Source organism: Grammomys surdaster, unplaced genomic scaffold (genome assembly GCF_004785775.1).
Source record: "Grammomys surdaster isolate TR1022 unplaced genomic scaffold, NIH_TR_1.0 169, whole genome shotgun sequence".
Lineage (NCBI taxonomy): Eukaryota > Metazoa > Chordata > Mammalia > Rodentia > Muridae > Grammomys > Grammomys surdaster.
In genome coordinates this window covers 6,686,046-6,712,181 of record NW_021604617.1, presented here as the reverse complement: position 1 = coordinate 6,712,181, position 26,136 = coordinate 6,686,046, and the positions used below count along the sequence as shown (strand labels likewise).

General features: G+C 47.3%; 1 protein-coding gene across 1 annotated transcript in view; it reads left to right on the top strand.

Moving 5' to 3' along the window:
* The window catches only part of Lrfn2 (leucine rich repeat and fibronectin type III domain containing 2), a 172,543-nt gene that overhangs the window by 122,114 nt on the left and 24,293 nt on the right, over positions 1 to 26,136 (top strand). Inside the window, exon 2 of the mRNA XM_028766748.1 lies at positions 21,185 to 22,608. Within this exon, the coding sequence (XP_028622581.1) occupies positions 21,209 to 22,608 (1,400 nt within the window). The 5' untranslated portion in view covers positions 21,185 to 21,208. The remainder of the gene's footprint in view (positions 1 to 21,184; positions 22,609 to 26,136) is intronic.

Below are 26,136 nucleotides of genomic sequence, written 5' to 3'. Positions count from 1 at the left end.
CTGACCGCACAGAGCTATAAACATGATCATGGAGTGTTAAGGAGATGTCTTGCTTCTACTGAGGGTGAGGCTCACACAGGAGGCTGCCTGGCCCTCCAGTCCCTGGGCCTAATTGTCAGAAAACTAGGATCAGCACGGCCCTACTGAATCCTAGTAATGAAATACCAGCTCTGCCCATCACAGGCTTCCGTGGCCAGCCCCGAGAGATGCACAGTACAAGAAAGGGCTGGTAATTCAATCATGCATGGCAGACATGAACAGACTATGCAGTTTCTGCTGGGGCAGACACTGCCTTGTTACTCCCTCTACCTCTCTTAGACCAGGACTGCTTGAGAATCTCCCCCCATTAGGCATGGAATATGAGTCTCAGAGATTAAGGTGACACTTCTCTTTACATGGAAAGTTAAGGCAGATGAGTAACAGACTGAGGTCTAGCTATTCTTACTACTAGAATCTTCTTGCCTACGTTGAGAATAAGAACTAAACTTACTGCAATGGTTAGTGTTAACTGTCAACTTGATAGAATCTAAAATCACTTGGAAGATAGGACTCCAGGCATCACTGTGAGGAGTTACTTTGTTTTAATTAATGTGGGATGACCTGTCCACTGTGAGCGTCACCATTCCCTGGTTGGGATCCTGGGCTGTGTGAGTGGTGAAAGGGAGCTACAGCACGCATCCAGCCCTCTGTACTTCCTCACTGTGAATGGAATGTGATCAGCTGCTTCAAGTTCTTGATGCCTTGACTTCCCAACCATGATGGAGCATACCTTTGAGCTGGGAGCCAGAATAAAGCCTTCCTCGCTTAAGTTGCTTTTGGTGGTGAATTTAATCATGCCAGCAAGAAAATAAACTAAGACACACATGGAGGAAACTATTTCCATCATGGGCAGTGTAATGAAGGCTTGGATATCCTTTCCAGAAATGTGATGGTCACTCAAAATTCATCAAACAGTTGTCACAGTTCCTGCGCCCCAGAACATTCTCCATGGACTAGGTAGATAAACAAGTTGAAACTCTTCTTTTAAAGTATGTTACACATGTCTGGATCCCTTAGTGCCTGTCACTTGAAGTTTGGGGGATATTGACAACACAGTGTAGCAATAATGATAAATCTCTTATGCTGCTTTCAATGAGTGTCGCATATGTCCTACAAGCTGTGCCCGTCTGAGTGACCACCCTTCAGGCCTCATGGCAAAGCTTCTGACAGCATTTCTCTCTCCTTCTTCACCCTTGTCTGTGTATCCAAAGAACTTCTTACAACTACTGGTGACAATTGTTCCCTGCTTGCCCTTGGCTCATATCCAGGGTGTCTTCTCTGAAGGAGATCTATCTCTGTGGTAGGGACCAGTGATAGTTGTCATCACAGGATTCCCCTCAGCTCTTGTTCTAGGGCCTTTCATGTGTAGTCGAAGCTGAGTAGATGTGGTTTAGATGATGGGATGGATAGCAGATAAACGTCCTCACTTGAGTGTTGGCTGCGTGGAACCAGTCTGCCTTCAGTAACATGGCTCTAGATAGTGGTCAGATGCTGTGCCCCTGCCCATCCTGTGGGCTTCTGGAGTGTTTACACCCACTCTGTACACACACTCCAGGATACTAAGAAAGAGGTTGTCCCTGCGAGGAGAGGATCCTCCCTTTCTTGTCTGGGATGAGCTGACTGTCTTTGACATTTAACTCCAATGTAATTTGTTTTCACTTGTGTTGAAAATACCAACAAATGCCACCCACTTTCATTGCCTTGCCCTGACATGTCACATGAGATGCTACACTAATAAGTACCTCAGATCCCTCTGCATCAGCAAGAGATGCAGAGTTAGGTAGATAAGATGCGGGTAGGATGTGCAGGTGGTTCAAGCAAAGAAGGGTGCTGAGCCTGTGCAAAACGTGACAAGGATGGAGTGAGGGAATGGGAGAGGACACTCTGCAAGCCCCGTCACAGGGAATGGTCCATAGCACCACATCTTTATTTATCTTAAAGGAGCCCTCGAGGTCCTGGAAAAGTTCTCATTCCTTGTTTCTCTGCAGCTCCTTCAGCCTACTGTCTATACTTCTTACACTTGAAGCTGGGTTGCTACTGTATACTTTTTGGAAATTGTACAAGAAATACTTGTCTTGTGAATGACAAGACAAAACAAAAACAAACCACCAACAACAAAAATCCCGCAAAAACACAACAAAACAAACCCCAAATCAATAATAGATGGTCTAGGATAAGATTCTGTCTCTCTCTCAGATGGCAAGTCCAGGCAGCCAGGTATGCCTTTGAGTGAACAGCGCTGCACTAATGTCCCCTGTACTGTGGTGACCTGAGAGTTTGCTGCTGAGGGAAGAAGGGAACACAGGATTTAGGAACCCTTTACGCTATCTTTACAACTGCTCATAAGTCTTTAGCTATTGCTCAGTTAGAATTACAATTTAAAAAATATGCAGGAAGTTCAGAGCGGTACTGCCATGCTTAGCGGGATCTAAGTTCCTTTCTACTGAACTGTAAGTATCTTTCAAACGTGGTTACCGCCTCACGATCCAAGATGACTCCTCAGACTCCACTCACCCACTTACACCCAGTCAGCAGGAAATAGGAAGCAAGGAAAAGTGTGTCTTTTATTAAGGATGCCTAGTATATAATTACTTATAACTTTTGGCTCTAACTTAGTCACAAGACCGCACTTAGTGTACTAGGCAGTTTTATGTCAACTTGACACAAGGTAGAGTCATCTGAATGGAGGAGACCTCAACTGAGAGAATCTGGCAGTAAGCAAGCCTGTAGGATACTTTCTTAATTAGTGGCTAATGTGGGAGGGCCCAGCCCACTGTAGGTGGTGCCATCCCTGGGCTGGTGGTTCTTGGTTCTACATGAAAACAAGCTGAGCAAGTTCTGGAGAGCAAGTCATAAGCAGCACTCCTCCATGGCCTCTGTATCATCCCTGCCTCCAGGTTCCTGCCCTGCTTGAGTTCCTGTCCCCACTGCTTTTGATCAACTATTGCATGGAACTGTGATTGAAATAAATCCTGTCCTCCCCAAGTTACTTTCAGTGGTAGTGTTTCATCACAAGGATAGTAACCCTCAGACACTCAGGTACAAGGGAGGCTGGGAAATGTAGTCTTTTCTGATGTGACCCTGTAGCAGCATATCATTTCAGGACTATGAGCCTCCTCCTCGTGTTTCTCCTCCTCCTCCTCCTCCTCCTCCTCCTCCTCCTCCTCCTCCTCCTCCTTCTTTTCCTCCTCCTTTACCCTCTCTTGCTCCCCCTCTACTCTGTACACCTCCGCTGCTTCTTTTTTCTTCTTTGTAAGTTTACAACATGGAACTGCATGTATTAGGGTCTAAAAATTGATGTTATGATTGTGACTACAGTGATGAATAATGACATAATGCCAAACACTTGATGTTTTTATGACGAGAGCTTTTTTTTTTTGGAAGTGTACTCTTAGCAATTCTTAAGCATGCAGTACTCTATTATTAACGCTATTTTCCATGTCCACTTGGGGGCTTTGACCAGGAAAGGACAGAGTGGATAGAGGGATGAAGAGGAGCCTCTGCAGTCATTCCATGGTCCTTTATCCTTCCAGCGACAGCAGTAAGTTGCTAGGCTTCCTTCCTTTAGCACACTCCACTTGTACCGATCTGCAGCCCATCCATTCAGTTTCTATGGCTCCCCACAGGGATATCAAGCTAGAGGTACCAGCTTCCTTGTCTTGCCTTATGTCAGTGGGAAGAAGACATCTATGTACTATGAACCAAGAGAACCACCGAGACTCCCCTCCCTTGAATTGTTTCCAAGTTCCACATCCACAAACAAGGTGCTAAAGTCCTAAACTCTCTAGGAGCTCCGTCCTTCCATTAAGGCAGTGCAGAATTCTCATTAACACAGCTAGCCATTAAGAGTCCAATTACCTATTTATTTGATTCTTTGGAGTATTGTAGCCAAGTGATGGGATTTAAAAACTGATGGTTAAAAGTAGACTCAAGAGTTTCTTATCTTCAAACACCCGTCCTGTCGTATGTGTGAAGCAGTTCAGGGCATCTGCGGTGATGTAAAGGTGGTGGGCACAGCCTGGCAGGGGTGGGTAGGTCTCTTCTGGTTTTAAATGGACTCTGGCCTCCTGATCTTCTAGATAATTATCTCTTTGCCTTATCTGGAGCTTGCTGAGGTGAGGTATGGAGAAAAGAGCCTTTCCTTGCTGAGCGACGTTCTGTGGAGCATAGAACTTACTGCCTCCCCTGAGGCAAGCTGCTCTTCTTCGGCTGATCATAGGTAATGGGTATGAGCTTGTGCCCCAAACTCACAAATTCCCTGAAACCTTGGGACAACTAATGGGTGAGAGAGAGTCAAGGGAGGTTCAGACTTTCCTCCTCCAAAGAAACTACAGAGGGCTCTGCCAGTGAGCCCCAGCCTTCCAGCTTGTCGTGCTTCAGAAGCATGCTTCAATTTCCAGAAATCTCATTTCTGCACCCCAAAACTCTTGGACATGGTCCCCATGTCTGCCTAGCTAATCATCGGTTACCGTCGCTGGTCAAAACTGTGTTCTTTAGTGTCTGTGTGGGTTCAATGCCAGCACTCAGAAGGCAGAAGCAAGAGCTTCAAGAGTTCAAGGTCATCTCCAGCTTACAGCTACAGAGTTTGAGACCAGCCAGAGCTACAGAAAACCTGTGCCCAAACAAAAGTCAATAAATAAAATCAAAGTAAAGGTTTATAGACAAATATATAAGAGATGATTACCTGGGGTCCCCAGTTCGCTCAGGAGGGAGAAGGCATCACCTGCCAGCAATAGCTGTTTATGCTGATGTGAAGATAGCCAAATTGGAGGAAGAAAGAAGATTGAGAGTGAGGACCACTTTCTCTTCAGCTAGTAATGTCATAGCCTTTTGGCGACTATGAGGTAAAAGAATCCACATTTACATAGAAGAGACTGAGACAAACTGTAAGGAAATGCTTTGTCTGGGATCAAAATTTTCTTGTACAGAAAATAGAAATACAGTGACCTAGAGAATTACTATCATGGTAAGGAAGCATTAAACCATGGCACCATGCAGTCCCAGTCCCAGGAGAGCCTTAAGGGGACCATTGTCAAGGTAATCCAGTGGAAGGGCAACCTTACCACTTACAAGAAGATCTCAGAGTAGAGGTCGGCCGTCAGAAATCCCTAGTCTGAGGGAGGCACAGCCTTTACAGAGACATGACTCATCTTCTTCAAGGGAGCCCAGTCTGAGGGAGACATAGCCTATCCTCAGGGAATTCCAGAGAGGGAACAGGATCTATCCAAAGCCAGCCTCAGTCAGAGAAATGTCTTGTCTTCAGGAAGCTCCATCTAAAGGAGATGACCTGTCCTCAGGAAGCTTTAGTCTGAGAAAACATGCCCTGTCCTAAAGGGGCCCGTTTGAGAAGACATGGTCTATTCTCAAGGAGCTCTTGTTTGAGAGGCACGGCCTGTTCTTTGCAATCCTCAGTCAGAAACATGACCTATCTTTAGGGATCATAAGTATGAGGGAGATGACCTGATCTCAGGATCCCCAGATAAGGAAAGATGTCACATTTCTGTATGTGCCAGTTCAAAGGGAACTCGGGTAGCATTCTCTCCTGTCACTTGCCCTCTCCCTGCCTGTGGGGGAAGCTGGTTAATTTGTCTTCTCTCTGTGAGGCATCTCTATCCTCCTGTCATGGATTACAGTCTCCCTGAGGAAACAGAGGAACGATTTGCTCAGATTGTTTGGACCCCAGTACTGCAATTGCTCTACAAGTATTTATAGTTTCAAATGACCTAGTCCTGTAAATTCACAGAATCTTACTGACAGAAATCTGGTGGTACACAACCAGTGGAGAAGGACTTGTTAGAAAGCCTGTGGAGGACAGGCCGCTCTGTTCTGTGGCTCCTGTTGCCACAGACAGGGATGCCTAGAGATCACGAAGAGGTCGTAATGCTCTTAACCTGGCAAGCTTCTTCCTTCACTAAAAGTTGTTCTCCACTTCTGCTTGCCTTTCCTTAGGATCACGAGACATCTTGCCCTGAATCTTGAGACAGGCAAGTGGAGGAGGACTCTCCCTGGCCAGGAGCACAGCGTGGGTTGTGTTAATTCCTCCCACACAGGCTACCTCAGCCTCATTTTTTTTTTTTCAGCTAAAAGCTCAGGTCTCCCGAGAGTGTCTAAGAGTTCCATGAATATGCTTCACTGTTTAGCTTTTCGCTTCCGTGGCAACTGAAACTGCATTCTCTTACAGGTCCCCTTTGGCAGCAGCCAACTGCCACAGGAAGATGGTCCACAGCGTAAGAACTGGAGTGGGTGGACAGCTTTGAGATTTCACAATGTGCATACATGTTTTGCACCATTGACCCTAGTCATCCTCAAAAAAGTCACCTTTATAGTGGAGACAAATTAAAGGCATCAAGAGATTGAGGAATACAGCCAAGGTCCCATAGCCAGAAAGAGGAGAGCCAGGGTTCTAGTTCAGATGCACATCCTTAGCCTGCTGGTGGCTGGACTTGTCCCCATGTTAGTGTGCCTAGTCATGAAATCAAGCTTGGGTCTTCCTTTAAAAGGCATCTGTAAGCTCAGCACTTGGGAGGCAGAGGCAGACAGATCTCTGATTTGGAGTCCAATCTGGTCTACGTAGAGCTCCAGATCAGCCCGCATGCTGAGTCCCTGTCTCAAAATCAAACAAATAAATAGCATCTGTAATTCCCTCCTCTCTCCAATCAACATACTTGATATCTTTGTTCTACCAACTGTCTCTCCAAATGATATCTTTGTTCTACCAAGTAGGGTATTCCTTGTGACACCCTCACTTCTGGAATCCTGCTACCCCTCACTTAAGGGACAAGTGGGAAAGCTACTTCTTCAAAGAAGCTTGTCTCTTTGTCCTAGTTGCTGGGCAGGCTTCTACAGAAACCCCATACTTGATATAACTTTCCTCTTGAAAGCAATGGCTGTCTGTGATGGGTGGGGCATACCTGGTTTGGAATCTCAGTTCTGACTCTGTTCTAAACCCTTAGGCAAATATTATCAGATTCCTGAGCCTCCATTTCTCCTGTAAAATGGGCAGAGAGTACTCACTTGTTGTGTGGTTTAAATTGGAGACCAGGTGTAAAGTACTAACACACTACTCACAGCTCTTTCTCTTCCTTGGAATCTGGCTGTCCAAGTGTGGATTCACAAGTTCTCCCAAGAAAAAGAAGGTGCCCCACCCCATCACATAGATTCTGGATATCCGAACACAGCTCCTCATGCTTGCTTGATAGCCATGTCACTGACTGTGCCATCTCCCAGCTACCAGTGTGCATTGTAAAAAGGAAGCAGGGATGACTGGGACTAGGCATATCTGATCTTTGGGGTGGTATTTGCCTACAGGCATAGAGATTAGAGATGGCCTGTTGGTGTGGCACCCCTACTTCTGGAAGATCTTGGCTATAGGCTACCATTAGGACATTATCCATAAAAGGAAGATACCCTGAGAAAAGGATCTGTCCTTATGTCCCATACGCCCCCTACCTGATTAGATTCTCCATGGGAGCCTGGCTTCTGTCAATGAGGAAGAGGGAGTCTAGCTATAGGGTCTTTAATCCACATAGTCTCCAGGGAATAAACCAAAGGAAAAAGAAGGAGTGGGAGAAAAGAGGAAGACAGACAGAGGGAATTGAAGAGGCCCTGGTCTGGGACTAGCAAGATGACTCAACAGGTAAAAGCACTTGCTGGGCATGCCTGAGGATGGCCCGAGTTCCCTGAGTTCGATACCCAGGACCCACAGTGGTAAGAGATAGTAAAAGGAGAGAAACCAACTCTCACAAGCTGTCCTCTGACATCCACACACACAATGTGATATGTGCACCGCCCTGGAATGTACAATAACGTTTTTAAATAAATAGAATAGAGCAAGCTGGAGAAAGGAGACAGCCCATCTCTCTGTAAGCCTAAGGCAGGTCAGGACAGAGCCTCTGGGGAGTTAGAGAATTGGCCATGTTTTCCCTGCTGTCCATCAGGCAAGAGGCCGGCCGGCCCACCCCAACATGAGGAGAGAAATGATTAGGAATGCAGAAAGCAAACCTTGGGTAATGGAGCCTGGTGTTTGCAATAAAAATTTAAATGTGCCATCATGGCGACAACAGCGGCTTTTATCTGATCGGCCTGTCAGAGCCTTCGAAGGCTGGAACCTGTAAATGGCAAAACCAAATTGAATTCATATTTACTGCCCTTTAGTCTGTGGGGTTCCTTGTTTCCAGTGGATTAGTCTTTCTCTTTTTCTTCTTTTTTCCTCCCCCTCTTTTTTTCTTATACCTTCAAGAGGTTTTGAGATGCAGGAACTCCTTGGGAGAGTTAGTGGGAGGGAGGAGGGGCTCTCCCTTTTGGTTGGTTTTTGTTTGCTTCTCCAAGTCCTCTCTGATCCCCATTCAACATGTCCTGTGCCCTGGAGGCCGTATCACATGGACAGCTGAGCAGTCTCCCTGGCCTCTGACTGCTGGTGAGGTTTTGCCAATGAGAGGCATCTAGAAGAAGTCACTCCTTTGGCTAGCCCCTCCCAGAGGGCAGGCCACCAGGGTTGTATCTGTCTACTTTCTGGGAAACTCTTTTTCCAACTCCTATCCTGGTTGAGGTCTGCTTTCCCCGGCTGTTTAGCAGTGCTAGAGTAAATAGGCTCCCCTCCGCTGCCAGACTCTGGTGCTGACCGTCTTTGGTTCCGCCAGACCTGCTTGATGATGGTCAGCCGTCCAGCCGTCCCTCCCTGAAGTTTCCTTTCAACTTCCCTTTGATCATGTCTTTTGCTACGCCCCCACCCCCACCTCAAGATCCTGCTAAGTCTTTCTGTCCCCTCTTCTTAAAACTGGGGGACACAAAAGAACTGCATAACTTGAGCAGGAAGGATGACCATGTTCCTCTGTGTGTGTGTGTGTGTGTGTGTGTTTTCTCATGGCTGTAGAGGACAGAGGCTAGACAACTTTTTCATTTCTCAGGTGCTATCCACCTTTACTTTTGAGACACCGAGTCTTGTTAACCTGAAGCGTGGTTAAACTAGGCGGGCTGACCAGTGAGCCCCAGAGATCCACTAGTCTCTGACTCCCCAGCATCAGGGTTATAAGCATGGGCCCAACGTCCTGCTTTGCGTGTGTTTGTGAGCAGGTACATATGTGTAGGTATGTAAGTGCATGTAGAAGCTACACATCAGCACAGACCTCTTCTTCAGTCACCCTCCACCTTATTTAATGATTTATTTGGTTGGTTTTACATGGATGAGTGCTTTACTTGTGTAGATGAGCATGGACTGTGTGCTTGCCTGATGCCTCCATAGGCCAATGGAGAGTTGCAACTAAAGTTACAGCCAGTTGTAAGTAGCCATGAAGATGCTGAGAATTGAACCTTGTCCTCTGGAAAAGAGGCAGGTACTCTTAACTGCTAAACCATCTCTTTGTTCCATCTACATTATTATTATTGTTGTTGTTATTGTTGTTGTTATTAAGATAGTGTCTCTCACCAACCCTAAAAACTGATTGGATCAGGTAAGCTGGCTTGCCAGTAAGCTCTATGACTCCTCTTGCCTCTCCTATACCCCATACCGTAGAGATTATAGCTACACATAATACCTGGCGTTCACATGGGTGCTGGGAACCTGGATTCAGGTCCCTACGCTTGCATGGCAATCATTTTACTGACTGAGCCATCTCTCCATCTGCTGAGGGTCTTTTGCAAAGTGGAAGCAAAGATAAGAAAGGTCAAGACATATCCAGTCTTTGGGGTGGTACTGCCTATGTGTGTCTCGGGTGGAGATGGCCTGGGCGCCCTCTACTATAAGCCTGGAAACAACCCAGGGCTGGCCAGAGGATGGGAGCTAGGAAAGACTGCCGTGGGACCTTTACAGATAGGCCTCTTCTCTAATATGAATTTGTGTCACTTATACCTGTAGAGGGAATTTGTCACATGGTCCCTACTTAAAGGTAGTCATGCTTTTGTTGATATGGCTATCTTACAAGTCCAAACTGACCAGCAGGAAAAACTTATGTCCCTTGCCCCCCACCCCCAAATATACAATGGAGAGGGAATGTAGGTTGTCTTTGACCCTGCTACTTTACAAACAGGCGATGTTGAAACATACAGATAAACACTCATTAAGAAGTTACTTCGATTTTTCTAAATTATTGTTGTTTTGTTGTTGTGGTTAAGCCCTGATTTTTCCTCTAAGCCCCATGCTCACAGAAATAAGACTCAGACTCAAGATACATTTACAAACACCTTGGCCGTATAGCTAGGCTCTACTCTGATGAGACCATAAGTAAAATAACCCAATTATTTTCATCTGTATCCTGCCATGTGGCTGGTTACCTGTGCTCAGGTACCATGTGTCTGACTTGTCACAGCTTTCCCGAGGACCTCCTGCACCTGACTCTATCCCAGAATCCTTTCTCCTCTTGGACATCCCAACTTCTATTTCCTGCCTAAGCTATAAGCCAGAGGGTTTTTGTTTGTTTGTTTGTTTGTTTGTTTGTTTTTTTAAATTGACAAGTGATTCATCCATACAATACATAAGATATTCTCGCTACATTTTTTTGTTTTAATAGTTGTATTATCAGCAGCCCAAGAGTAAATAAACTGTGTTTGATGTTAGACCAAACGCCCAGTCACAGAGTAAGATTATAGCCACAGGCTTGTATATCAGATGAGGCGCTATCCACAGTAATATGGGCTTTTGGGTTATCAGCATGGTCTATGGTACTGATGAGACCAGTGATGCAGGCACAAGAAAGGCTTCGGGAGGTCCGTGCCTCACCAGGGACTCTGACACGAAGAATTCAGTTTCAGACCTAGGAGATGTTATTTTAAGACTGATATTGGGATATAAAAGTAGACCCACCCCCCACCCCCTGCCTTCAGGGAGTCCTAGTCAGGGTGTAGTGGTTTGTTTGAGACATCTCCATAAGTCTCTGGTATTTGAATACTTGATCCCCAGTGGTTGGCCGTTTGGGAGAGGATTAGGAGGCGTGGCCTTGCTAGAGGAAGTACGTCACTGATAGGTGGGCCTTGAGGTTTCTAAAGCCTTCTGCCATTTTGAGTGCATTCTCTGCTTCCTGCTTGTGGTTCAGGAAGTGAGTTCTCAGCTATTTCTACTATGTGCCTCAGTTCAGTTATCATGGTCTGTAATTTTCTGGAACTGTAAATCCCAAGTAATGACCTCCCCCCACCCATTTTCTTTAAGGTGTCAGCCGTAGACAAATAAGTAATAATGAAAGGAAACACAACCTATTCTCGGGAAACCCAGACTGAGAGATCCTGAGTCTAAGGGACACAAACACTATCCTTAGAGAGACCCAAGTTGAGGAGGACTCATCCTAGTCTTCACGGACCCTGAGTCTGCTGGGAAAAATGCAATCGCTCTCTCAAGTGACCTTCAAGTATGATATCTTGCTCAGATGCTAACACATAATTATACTCCGTGGCCACAGTGAACTTTAATGCCACTTAGTCCATGCCTGCCCTGTAGCCTGGGTGGCTTAAATAAGAAAAGCCAATTTTAATTTTGCCTGAGCCAGACATAATGAAGAGACTAAATCATAGACAGACCATTCCCCGGCGAAATGGAAATGAGTTTTGGATTGTCTGCTGCTTTCAATTATCCACCCCACTGCCCCCTCCATTAGTCCAATTGCGGAGTGGACATGGACCAGTCTGGAAACTTCCCTTGAATGGGGAACTAGGGGGAGGACTTGGGGTACTGAAGTGCCATTGAGGCTGACACCTTTGAGGAAGAGGTAGGCAAGGTTGGGGTAGGGTTGACTTCGGAGAAGGCAAGGGCTTGGTCCTGGTGTTTTAAGTCTGCTGAGGAGAGCTTCAGTGAGAGAGAGGGGGCCTTGCGATGGGTAATGAGTCCCTGTGTGTCTTCATTCTGTCTGAGGTGGGGAGGGAAATGATTCACTCAGGAGCTTAGAACTACCTGCTGGCTTTCGACTTTGGTGAAATGAGGTGCAGATCTTGGAGGTAAATTGTTGAGAATCGAGAGTGAATCAGAACTTCCGTCTCCCTGTGACCTGAGATTCCCTACCTCTGAGCTCAGGTGGAAGCTGACAGGTGGAAACAGGAAAGTCTGAGGCCTAGACGGATGCAGAGAGCTGCCAGCCACGGACCTTCTGTAACCCCAACAGGACAGATCAAAAACTACGCGAGGATTAATGCATCTGAAGGTGACAGCGCACAACCTGACATTTGTCTCCGTCACCCGGCGAGCAAGCAAGCCCTGCTCCCTACCCCTTCTCCACAGCCTCATTCCCACCCAAGATGTGTGTAGGGATGTGTGTAAAGCTTCTTCCACCCACACAGCACTCTGTCACAGGAACCCACCTGTTCACTCGCTCGCTCACCTCCATTCATGCAACACCCCCTCACACACCCTCGGGAGCTTGCTCAGTCACACACATTACACATCACAGCCTCCTCACATTCCACAACCCAACCCCGTCTCCATTCACATCCCAGTTTCCTTCTTCTTGGTCACTTTCACACTCTACCATGTGTGAGCGTCTCTCCATTACCACCCCCCCCAAACATTCATTCACACAGGGATGTGGGCGTCTCTACGGCTCCTTAGGCCCAGTCAGGGGCTGGGCCAGATGTTCCTACTGGTGTGTTGTTGTTGTTACTGTTGTTGTTAATTTTTGAGACAAGGTCTCATGTAGCCCAGGTTAGCCTTAAATGTATATAGCCAAAGACGTCTTAAAAGGGACCTTACTGCCTCCTTTCTCTTAGTGTTGAGAATACAGCTGTGCATTGCCTGGCCTGTTTTATGCAGTGCTGGGAATTGAACCCAGGGCTTTGTGTACACTAGGTCAATCAAACCACCTCCCCAGTCTCTTCCATCCCAACTATTCCTACCTTTCCATTATATGGGGGACAAACATTACCCCACTACATTCCTTTCTGGGTTTTATTAGTCATTGATGCCATTAATGGTTTTCCTGCTTTCAAATAGAGGAAAATATTCCCAGAATCTCTCATTGGGGTCTAGCCTGCTGGAAATGTATGTAACATAACACCAGTTATAATTATGAAGCTTGCCTGGGGCCAGCAGGCCTCAGAAACGGAACAATGATTTGGAACAAGGACTTCAGTGGAAGTGGTTCATGTAGGTGGTAGATTTGGGAAAGACGGGGAGAGAAGTGTGAGACCAGACCCAGAGGAGTCAGGGAGAGGCTGCAATGAGGAACAGGTTGCAGTAAAAGGAAACTGAGTCTCGAGCCTACTGAGGACCCTCGAGGGGATGTAGAATGTGGCCTCAGCATGGATTGTCTTAACTGAGGGCTAAGAGGTCCCATAGCTTTTGTCAGATACTGGTCTCTGGGGGATTCATTCCCAGCATTCTTGGCCTGCTCCACAGGGAGAAGGTCACTCTTGTAGCAAATGAGAGGATACAGGCTGTAAGAGGTGCGGAGGACTAGGGCTCTTCCTGCTGGAGTGCAGTTCATTCACACACTCGCCCATTAATTCATCCAGCCCATGGCTTGCTACCAGGAACTAGATATGTTAAAACGGAGGCATAATATGATCTTCCAAAGAGGAAGCAGTTGTAGCTTAATAGCAGACTTCTGTTATTCTCACTGTTTATCTCACGTGGAGCCTTTCAAACAGCCCTACATGGGCTCCCGATGCCCTTTAGACATGTCTCTCTCTCTCGGCTGTCCTTTAGAAGGTGGTTCCTGTCCCTGAGGGTTTGTGTGGGATGCTGCTATCCATCCTGTGTGGGGGTGTCTTTCTGCAGCTACCAAGAGAAGACTCTCTAGGGACTAGGAGCCTCTCCTAGGGACATTCATGCGTTCTCTCTTCTCTCATCCCTCTCCTATTGTCTTCTTTCTTCTTTTCCTTCCTTCCTTTGATGCTAGCTGCTAAGACTCCAGCATCCGATGTCAAAGACTGGTTCCCTGCTCAGCTCTCTCCTTCTCTGACACAAACTCACAGACCTTGTTTGCTCTGTCCTGAAGGGTTACCAGAGTTGTTTTAGGGTATGATCTGGACCCTGGCATCCTTAGCTCATCTGCCAGTCCTCGATAGGAGAATTAAAGAGATGAGCCAGCATGAAAAGCAGAGAAAGGAGATTTAGGAAAAGAAGCAAAGTGCTCCATTGACCTCCATCTCCCACTGTCCCCCAGAAATCCATCTCTGGGGTCCTGATGTGATTTAACTAGAACACAGAGGAACGTAGAGCTCAGAAGTTCTGATCTGGGGGCTGTCCCCCTTATGGTCTCACAGTCTGAGAAGTTGTCAGAACTGAAATCTCTTCCTGGGAGGTAAGCTCCCTCTCTGTTCACTTCAGGCCTTAGTCTTTTCTTGGGAGTCCGGGGAAACTACAGTTTCTTAGAGCCTGTCATCTTGATAATCTGAGAACAGGAGGGAGGAACACATTGTGACTAGGAACACTTCAGGTCGGTTACCAGAGGGTTCCTGTCTAGTGAGCAGGGCCAGGACGAGTGATTGGGAAACCAGGTCCGAAGGTCCCAGCTCCTTCTTCTTTACCTTTAAATGGAGGCCTAGACTTTGGCTTCTGGTGTCTGTGTTCCTAGCCCAAGTGGAAGGAAGTCAGGTTTCCTCTTCCCACTACTAGACAGAACACAGCCTCCAGGGCTCCTCATGGCTGAGCAGTGTGATTCTTGGGCACAGTGGACCTTGAACAGGGGAAGTCTGGATGAAAAGAAGGCTTGGGCTGCTGCCTCCCTCCAGGTGGCCTACCCCAGGCCCTCCCACCCTCCTACCTGGAGCACTCTGGAGGGGGTTTATCCCTTTTTACCTTAAGCAAGAGACAAAGCATCTCAGTAGATTCACCGGCTTCAGGGCAAGTGGGGGTTCAGGCTGGTTGCTAAGATATCTTTTAAATGGAAATCAGGGCGGAGAGACTGCACATATATCTAAGCAGCCATCTGCTAAATGTTGCCTCTTCTGTTGGAAGCAGCTCCTGGTGGTTCAGAGAGGCTGGGGGTGGGGAAAGCTGAAAAGGATGGAGGGTCTAGGGTGGGGACTGTCTGGGCCTTAGAACTAACCACCGTACCAGAGGAAGTTTCCTGGTTTGCTCCCAGGTCCAAGGTTCCTGCTCTCCCATTTTAACTGATCCCTGCATTGTTTTAAGTATAAAACTCCATCTGCAGAAGCTGGAGAGATGGCTCAGCAGTTAAAAGCACTTACTGCTCTTCCAGAGAATCCAGAATTCTGTCTGTTCCTACCACTCATGTGCTGTGGTTCACAGTCACCTGTAACTTCCACTCCGGTGTATCCGCACTCATGTGCTTACGTTCTCCTACACCACACACACACACACACACACACACACACACACTGAAAAATAATAAAATTAAAAATTAAAAAAAACCCTCTCACTTAGAAGCACTGATAATAAACTAACCATTGGCTTCACAACTCTATAGTCATTGCCAGTATGCCTCTGTGTTTGCATATGTATACGCATGTTTGTGCATACGCATGTGCATGTATGTATGTGCATATGCCGACGTTCACGTTCGAAAGTTCCCCGCCATCAGGGCCTGATAAGTGGGCCTTTCAGAGCCAGTGAGCCCTCTGCTTCGGAGAACCCCAGCCTTCCTTCCAAGTTTCTCTCCGAGCTGTAAACATAAGTGCTCAAATGTAGTGGAACAGCTGGACCGTCCCTGGTTCCTAAGCAATGCCTAGTAGAAGCTGCCAGTTCTGGGTACACCAGGCACATGGATGCCTCAGGAGGGGCCTTCTTTGCTTGGAGTATGGACTGGTGCCAGGCAATCCTGAGTAAGTGGTGACTCTTTCCAGGGTGGAGGAGAGTGTTCCGTTGGGTCCACACTGCTTCGAATCTCATTTCCCAGTAGCTAAAACGTGGATAACTGTGTACAGGTCCCCAAGGTGTGGTGGAGCTGGTTGTTCATTGTGCAAGGTTGCTCAGTTAGGGTGCTCTGCCAACAGTAAGAGGGGCTGTCTTTTTCTCACTACACAAGGGTCACCTTACAGACTGTGAGCTGTTACCTTGTAGAAATGTGAGTACCACATGAAGAAATCCAACAGCATAGTGGAAGCAGGAAGGGACCATTTCCACCCTGGGTCAGTGCTCAACTGTAGGTTCAAAGAGCTCTATCCTGTTGCTTCACTTCTGTCTCTCCTCCCTCTGCTCCAAGGCTGGCTCAGAGATGCTCCTCGTGGACAGTCCTGCCTCCTCTGCCAGCGGCTGCCTGTCTCCTCTGCAGGCTGATTGTGACATTTGATAGCATAAACCATCCACAGCGCCACTGCTTGCGTTACTGGCCAGCAGGACTTCAGCCCCTCCTGCTTGCTTTCAGGGCTCTCTTTCCAAGCCAGCCCCTGTCTCCTAATCTCTCTTCCCCTCTGCCACCTACAGCTCTCAGAGATGCTTGAAGTCGCCTGTCTCTTGAAGGCCTGTCTCATCTCTCAGCCTTTGTTCAAATCCCAGCTTCAAACAGGAAACACCTCCCCCATTTTATCTGCCTGAATCAGGATAATTTATCCATTTCCTTTGACTCCCCCTCTTCAAAAGTGGGGGTGAGACCGCCTTTTGTTTGGCTGTTAGAGAAATGGGCTAAGCGACAGTTCTCAGAATGCAATTTTAATTAAGATTCAATAGTCACTTGTCTGTCAGTAATCTTCCATGCTGATTACTTAAAATATATTTACCCAGATCTATTATGTCACCCATTTGAATTCATTAGACGTTTCCTAATCCTCAACAAACTTTTGTTTTTTAGAAATGTGGTTTGCTTAACATCATTTAGTAGGATCAAGATGTTTGAAGCAAAGGAGTCTGGGTTTTCCCGGCATGAGGGTGTGAGTCCCACCTCCCTGGCTTCCTTTACCACCTCAGTTGTGTAGCAGAAACAGATGACAAAAGTCAAGGATGGAGAGGCCCAAAAGATATATAGATGATTGCAATTCATACTACACTGAGGTAGGCTGCAGAACCGGCCTCTCAACACACAGAACTGGCAGCACTGGCTGAGAGGAATCTGGGGACCAAGCAGAAGATGCTAGCACTGGCTGAGAGGGATCTGGGGACCAAGCAGAAGATGCTAGCGCAGGCCTTAGGTAGACAGCCTGGGGACTAGCTCCAGCTCTTCCTGACAAAAACTGATGCAGAAGATTTCCTGCATCCTTGACTAGGCTCTGCCAAGTGCGGACCTAGAAGACCAGAGCTTCTCTTAGGAACACAGGAAGGCAACAGGTAGAGTTCTCCCGTAATTGACAGCCAGGGAGAGATGTAGGCACTTGACGACCCCTGGGGCAGGGCGATTGCTCTGCTTCTTCAGGAGTTTGGTGGCAATAGGTACTGGCTGGGCTTTAGTTGCTCCTGAGGGGACTGAAGCAGTATTATGTGGAATTAATGTGGGAGATTCAACAGGGGACCTTAATGAAGAAAGTGAAAAGGGGTAGAACCTTCTAAAACACAGGTCAGAAAACTTCCAGGAAAGACCAGACAGCAAGTAGTGTCAGCTTTTTCTGGCCCTGTGTCCTCTGCTTCCACCCTGCACCTCTGCCACATAGTTAAGAAAGATGGCCCAAGAAAGACGCCAAGGAACGAGTGGGCCATGTGCTAATAAAATTTTATTTACAAAACAGACAGCAGACAGCAGTAGTTCACAGGCTTGATCATTAGGGGAACTCATAGCCACATATGGAGGAGGATCGTTTGGGATGTGCTGGTAAGTGTGAAATACACACCAGATTTCAAAGTCATTATACAAATGAGAGAATATTCAATATTCTTGTAGATAACAGCACTGATGACATTGACATGATATTGTGGGTGAAATGAAATATGCTACTAAAATGAACTTTATCTAATTTTTTACAAAATACTGTCACTGGGAAGTCTGATATTACATTTGGCTTAGGGTGAGTTTCTGTCAGACAGCGCCATTCTCAGGACAGCGCCATCTACAGGTGAAATGTGGGGAAAGCTGCTGGTCCTTGAAGGGCCTCAAGGGAGGAGTTTCCTTTAAAGAGGTACCATGACAGAACTGAAATCTGCGTGACCAAGCATTTGATTGGAAGAGGTTTTTTGTTGTTGTTGTTGTTTTGGTTTTTTGTTTTTTGATACGGTATGTGTATACAGTATATATCTATCACGTCTCTGTTACCAGTACCTATTGTCACCAAACTCCTTGCAGAGGCAGAGCAACCATCCTGCTCCCTCCCGGTCCCATCAAGGGCCTACATCTCTGATTGTCAGTCACAGGAGAATTCTACCTGTTGCCTTCCTCTGTGCTCAAGAGGAGCTCTGGTCTTCTAGGTCCACACTTGGCAGAGCCTAATCAAGGATGCAGAAAACCTTCACCGCCAGCATGAACAAGGCGACAGACATGTGGAGGAAGGAGTTTGCTTGGGCTTACAGTTCAGAGAGTTGGGGATCCTTGGTGGGGGTTGGAGCTAAGAAAAGCAAAGGGACAGGAGAAGAAGGCTGAGGGTACACACCTTGAACCATAAACACAAGGAAAACGGTGAACGCCAAATGACGTGAGTCTTTAACCCCACCGCCTGCCTCCAGGGACTTCCAGCAGGATCACACCTACTTAACCTACCAAACAACGGTATCAATTGGGTACTAAGTGTTCAAATGCCCAAAACCATGGAGGACACCTCATTCAGATCATCAAGTAATATATATGTAAACCATCTGATGGCGGCTTTCTCTGTGTCGGTGACACTCGGCTTGAGACATACTGAGTTCTACTTCCTTGAAATACTAATAACTCACTCAAAACAAGAAGAGGGCAGGGACAAGAGCTCAGTTGATAAAGTACTTGCTATGTAAGCAAGAAGGACTCAGCACCCATGTGACATCCAGGTAAAACATGTGCCTACGATCTCAGGTCTGGGGAGGGGAGGTCAGGGGAAGCTGAGTCTCACTGGCTGGTAAGTCCAGCCTAAATGGGTGAATTCTAGGCTCAGTGAGAAACACCATTGTAAAAACTTAGGTGGAGAGCAAATGAGGATGACAGTATCAACCTCCGGCCTCCATACACATGTACACGTGTGCCTGAACACACGACATGGACAGAGGGAACAAAAAATCAAAAACGTAGCACCAAATTATCTTCAATCCAGCGTCTTCCCTACTGCAGAATACCTGAGCTCTTCCGAACTTATTAACATGTGCAGAGCGTTCACAAGAACCAGCAAGTGGGCAGCGTAGCCCCAGCTTATTGGCCTCTGAAGCCACTTTTGTGGAACCTAATTAGCACTCTGAGAAAGCCAATTTGAGAAATGCTGGTCTTTAGGAAGCTGTACAGCACAGGATTCTCTCACAGTCCAACCCAGTGCCTTGGTTTTAGCATTACACACAAAAAGGGTACATAATGGTTATTGCATGGAATAGGGAGATTCCGTAAGATTGTGAAGTTGGGAGGCACAGAAGCCCCAGAAGATCCTTCTCTTTTTCCTGCCTGATATGTCCATCCAAGAAAAATGTCTACTAAGTGCTGGACAATATGTAAGGCTGTGAGCACCCTAGGTAAGTGAGCATATACCTAGCATGGGAGAGAGGCGTGTGTGTGTGTGTGTGTGTGTGTGTGTGAGGGTGTCATGGGAATAGGGGATCAGGGTTTCATCAGAGGCCTCAATGAGAAGATGGCTTTTGAATAATGACTTAAGTAGGCTGTGAGACACAGACACAGACAATCTTGTACAATGGGCTCCTGAAGCCCATGGAATAGTGTAGATGGACAGAATCTAGGAAAAGGGCCTTGCACCAGTCAGGTTCTTAAAACAACGTCCCTTTAACATCTTGCCTTTCCTAAACTCTCAAGAGTTGGCATCTAAGTGGCTTGTTCTTGATGAAGAACCGTACAAAGCCTGTTCCCACTGACCCTCGCTTCTCCCGGGAGCAGATCTCTTCCTCCTTCTTCTTTAGGATCACTACTCTGCTTTCAACTCACATTTTTCTAGAACCAACTAAGATATGAACACTGCAGTTCACTAGACAACTGTAGCATGTACCTCAAGCATCTACATCAGTGGATGAGCCACTAATATAATGTTATCTATCCATCTTTCCATCCTCACATCCATGAATTCATCTGTCTACCCATTCATTCCCTCCATTCATCTATCCACACTTCCTCCTATGTATCTTTCCACGTGCCCATACACCTGCCTACCCACCTGCCCATCTCTTCGTCTACAGATTCACTTATCTACCCATCCATCCATCCATCCATCCATCCATCCATCCATCCATCCATCTGCCTACCCATCCACTCATCTATCCATCTATACACTTGCCCACCCATTCATCCATCTACCCATCTATACTATCCACCTATCCATCCATCTATCCATTCACCCATCCATTCATCTATCCATCCATCCACTTACCCACCCCTCCATCCATCCATCCACCTGCCCACCCATCCATCCATCCATCCACCTGCCCACCCATCCATCCATCTATCCACCTGCCCACCCATCCATTCATTGGTCCATCTATCACCTAGACACCCATCAACCACTGTCCTCCTCATTTCCCCATCCATCCTTCCTTGCATCCACTCATCTATCCTTTCGTCTATAGACATACCAACACCAAATCTATTCATTCAGCCACCCACCCATCCAACCATTATCCTCCCATCTGTCCACTTGCTTATCCATCCAGCTAAAGTCTAACCACCTACTCATCTGTCCACCCACCCTCCAACAAGTACCAACGGAGTAACTAGGTTGTTCAGGACTTCCGGACACTATGCTAGATATTTGGGACACAGCATAAGACATATAAAAAGGTCTGCTAGCATGGTTCTCACATGGTGTGTGTAATTTAGGAAACAATCTGAAAACACAGACCGTGAATCAAGTTGTTAAGAGATACTACCCGCTGAGGAGAAACGGTAAAGTAGAAAAGCACTGGAAGAGTTAAATGAAAAGGTATGAGCACGTGCCTGAGCATAGCCTGTCTCTGTTGTTCCCCAGTCCAGTGTGACATTCCTTGGAGGGAGGAAACTCTTTTTTGTTTGTTTGTTTGTTTTTTGTTTTTCGAGACAGGGTTTCTCTGTGTAGTTCTGGCTGTCCTGGAGCTCACCCTGTAGACCAGGCTGGACTTGAACTCAGAAATCCTCCTGTCTCTGCCTCCCAAGTGCTGGGATTAAAGGTGTGCGCCACCACCGCCCGGCAGGAAACTCTTGATAACGGCAATTACCTGCTGACCTTGACGTTGTATCCCTCCTTCCAGGTGCAGAGGCTGAGTGACCAGACCATGGAGACTCTGCTTGGCGGGCTGCTGGCTTTTGGCATGGCGTTTGCTGTGGTCGATGCCTGCCCCAAGTACTGCGTCTGCCAGAATCTGTCTGAGTCACTGGGGACCCTATGTCCCTCTAAGGGGCTCCTCTTTGTGCCTCCTGACATTGACCGGAGGACTGTGGAACTGCGTCTGGGTGGCAACTTCATCATCCACATTGGCCGCCAAGACTTTGCCAACATGACAGGGCTGGTGGATCTGACCCTGTCCAGGAATACCATCAGCCACATCCAGCCCTTCTCCTTCCTAGACCTTGAGAGCCTCCGTTCCCTGCACCTTGACAGCAACCGGCTACCTAGCCTTGGCGAGGACACACTCCGGGGCCTGGTCAACCTGCAGCACCTTATTGTGAACAATAACCAGCTAGGTGGCATCGCTGATGATGCCTTTGAAGACTTCCTGCTGACTTTAGAAGATCTGGACCTATCTTACAACAATCTCCACGGACTTCCCTGGGACTCTGTACGGCGCATGGTCAACCTCCATCAGCTGAGTCTCGACCACAACCTGCTGGACCACATCGCCGAGGGTACCTTTGCAGACTTGCAGAAACTGGCCCGCCTGGACCTCACGTCCAATCGGCTGCAGAAGCTTCCCCCAGACCCTATTTTTGCCCGCTCCCAGGCTTCCTTGCTGACCGCCACGCCCTTTGCCCCACCCTTGTCCTTTAGTTTCGGAGGGAACCCGCTGCACTGCAATTGTGAGCTTCTCTGGCTGCGGAGGCTGGAGAGAGACGACGACCTGGAGACCTGTGGCTCCCCTGGAGGCCTCAAGGGTCGTTATTTTTGGCATATTCGCGAGGAAGAGTTTGTGTGTGAGCCGCCTCTCATCACCCAGCACACACACAAGCTGCTGGTTCTGGAGGGCCAGGCGGCCACTCTTAAGTGCAAGGCCATTGGGGACCCCAGCCCTTTGATCCACTGGGTTGCCCCCGATGATCACTTGGTGGGAAACTCTTCCAGGACTGCTGTATATGACAATGGCACCCTGGACATCCTAATTACCACCTCTCAGGACAGTGGCCCCTTCACCTGCATTGCGGCCAACGCAGCAGGCGAGGCTACAGCCGCCGTGGAGGTTTCCATTGTACAGCTCCCTCACCTCAGTAACAGCACTAGCAGGATGGCGCCCCCCAAGTCTCGCCTTTCGGACATCACGGGTTCCAGCAAGACCAGTCGGGGAGGGGGAGGAAGTGGGGCTGGGGAGCCTCCCAAAAGCACCCCAGAGAGAGCTGTGCTTGTGTCTGATGTGACCACCACATCTGCCCTGGTCAAGTGGTCTGTCAGCAAGTCAGCACCCAGGGTAAAGATGTATCAGCTGCAGTACAACTGTTCCGACGACGAGGTACTGATCTACAGGTGAGCCAGGCTGCAGTGTGGTCAGGTGTGACAAGAGCATGCTTGGGGGAGGCCTGGGAGGTTAGAGCCCTGTACTCCTGTTTCCCTTCTCTCCAGGGGTGCCCGTGGGGATCCTGGGTCAACTGTTCCTCTGCTACAGGTAAGGGGCTCCCATCAGGGTAGCTGAAGAAGTGTGTGTGTGGAAGGACCATGCATCCCAGCAGAGGGCGAAGGTGTGATAGTCACATGGCTAGACACTTCTGAGCTCCTTGCTATGAGAGCAGGGTCAGAGCTGAGCCATTGGGAAATCCAGTGGCTGGAGAATCTCTGACTCCTCGTAGACAAGGTGGACAATTATGAGAGGAGAAAAGAGTTGAGGATCACGGCCTGGCTTTCCACTCCTCTTGGTGGGTTCCAGATTCCTCAACTGTTCTATGGATCTAATCTATCCAAGTTGATAGAGATTTGTGGTGGGGAGACATTGAATCAACGTGAGTCAGCATGTGTGTGAGTGTGTGAGAGAGATGTGTATGTGTGTTTGTGTGTGTACGTGTGTTTATGTGTGTGTGTGTGACAGAGAGAGAGAGAGAGAGAGACAGACAGAGACAGAGAGACAGAGAGAAACAGTAGTGGAGCTATCTGCATTACCTCAAATCATTAAAAGAAACCTACTTCAGGCTTGGCTGCATCAAAGGCCTCATGAATTCCCCACATGTTCAGTTTCCCATTACCTTAAATTCTTTTTTCCTCTAGATTGAGTCCTGCCTTGGGGTTACCTTTTTTCTCCAGAGATGTCTGCTTTTTTCTGTTGCTTTTTCCATCATTAAAAAGAGAAGAGCTGGGCTGGTGAGATGGCTCAGTGGTTAAGAGCACTGACTGCTCCTCCAGAGGTCATGAGTTCAAATCCCAGTAACCACATGGTGGCTCACAACCATCTGTAATGAGATCTGATGCCCTCTTGTGGGTGTCTGAAGACAGCTACAGAATACTTTCATATAATAAATAAATAACTTTCTTTTTTTTTAAAAAAAAAAAAAAAGAGAAGAGCTTCCCCTTGCTGGCCCATTTCTGGCTGCCTGAGACTCATAGGTTCATGGGGTCCTTCCAAGTCTTACTGGAACCTCACCCTGTCCACTGGACCCTGGGCTCCTTACAGAAATTGAGTCAATGATACTGACTTTGAAAGTGGCTACGAAGGTCAAGGGTCGCCCTGAGACCTGAACAAAAGGGAAGCTAACAACACGAGGGCAGTAGCATTACATACCCCAGCCAGGCATACTAATGCATGGATACAATCTCGGCAGTCTGGAGGCACAGGCAGGAAGATCACAATTCCTAAGCCAGTGTGTGTGTAAGTTCCAGGCCAGTCAAAGCCTCATGGTGAGATCCTGTCTCAAAAGAGGAAACAACAATAGAAAAGAATCACGTATCACAGGAGCCATAGACACCAGAACCTGCATGGATGATCTCAGAGGAGTCTCTTCCCAGTTTCAGTGAGAACGAGGCCTGTGACCTATACCCCTACTGCTTAGGGAATGTCCTGTTTTGTGATGTGCTCACAGAATGACTAGTTTCAGAATGGAGCCACAGGTTTCATCTCATGACCCCAGAGGCTACAGTGCATGAACCCTAGTCACATCATGGAGGGCTTCCAGGTTGATCAATTTCTGGATAGGGACAGAACTGATAAGGAAGAAGCCAATGTGTCCTTGAGGGCCAGAACACTGTGGAAACAACAGAGCTAAGAATGCCCTTAGCTGGTGCTTACTGAGTCCAGGCAGAGAACATGCAGTCGGGATTATGTTAGAACTGAGCTTGGATACACATATATCAAAAGACAGTTATAAAGTTACACACTGTCTCTCAAAAGGAAGTTGTAAAGCTTCTTTCTCTCTGTCTCTCTGTCTATGTCTTTCCCTCTCTCTGTCCCTCTCCCTCTCTCTCTCCCTCTCCCTCTCCCTTTCCCTCTCCCCCCTCTGTGTGTGTGTGTGTGTGTGTGTGTGAGACAGAGAGAGAGAGTGAGTGTGTGTGTATATGTGTTGTGTTTGTGAGTATGTATGTGTGTTGTGTATGAGAGTTTGTGTGTGTGTGTGTTGTGTGTGTGAATATGTGTGTGTTGTGTATATGAGTGTGTGTGTGTGTGTGTCTGTTTATGTGTGTGGTGTTTCTACTGATGAAATACAGTCTTCATAGAAACCTAGGAGAGGAAAGTTGTAGAAGGAAAAGTAAAACCACCTTGCCCTCCCCCCATGCAGATCTAACTGAGGGTTCTGGGAAATGCCTCTGTCTTACCCCAGCTCAGAATGGCATGCATGGTCCATCTACACCGTTATTAAATCGTTTTCTTTCCCACTTGAGATCTCATCTGGCTCAGCTCGCTTAGTCCCCATGGTACTTAAATATTTTGTGTTGATTTAACCGTTAGCCCTCAATCACTAGAATTTTAGGTCACTTCTTGTTTCTCAGTTTTAAAAGTAATATCATGATGGATTTTTTTGTTTTGTACCCAAGTAAAAATACATTTGGTGAAATGCCAGTTCTTGCCACATATTCTCCTCAGGGTTGAATTATTGGCTTAACAAGTCAATTATAACACTTGCTAGTTGTGTTTGATTATCTGCTCTCTCATAAGCAGCACATAACAATGTTCTTCTTGACCGCAGCTTTCCCAGTACCGAGTGAGCAACACCTTTTATCTTTGTCAGTTGCAGAGGTGGAACGCAGACCTTATTTAATTTACATTTTTCCATAGCCTGTGAGGCTGACCTTTTGGAAAATAAGTGTGTTTTCTTCAAGTGTGGATTTGACATGTGGCTTTGACTTGATAAAAAGCAGAACAGCCAAAAGCCACCAGCTGTGTGGCTGGCTGGGGCATGCATGATGAAAGGCTTGAGTTATGAGGGTACAGAGACAAGATGGGCATACGCCAGCAGCGTGGCCAAGTCACTGTCATGAAGATGTCACCTTCTACCCTCGCCAGGGGCTCATAAATACCTGGAACAGCACCAGGCCTTGAAGCTGGGTTCTTGCAGTTACTTTAGGGAAAATTCAAATTTATTCTCTTGACTGGCTGACTAGGAATCTGGAGAGTAAAAATAAAATGAAAGAGTCCAGCCAGGTGTGGTTATGTAGGCCTTTAATGCCAATACTTTGGGAGGCGGATTCAGGCAGCTCTCTGGGAGTTCAAGGTCAGCCAGCTCTACATAGTGAGATTCAGGCCAGTCTAAGTGTCTTAGTCACTGTTCTATTGCTGTGAAAAGTCAGCATGACCATAGCGACTTTTATAAGAGAAAGTATTTAATTGGGACTGGCTTATAGTTTCAGAGGTTTAGTTCATTATCATCATGGCGGGAACGTGGCTACACTCAGGCAGACACGGTGCTGGAGAAGTAGCTGAGAGCTTTACATCTGGATTGGCAGGCAGCAGGAAGAGAGACCCTGGGCCTGGCTTGGGCTTCTGAAACCTCAAAGCCCATCTCTAGTGACACATTTCCTCTAACAAGGGCGTATCTAGTCCAAAAAGGCCACACCTCCTAATCCTTCTCAAGT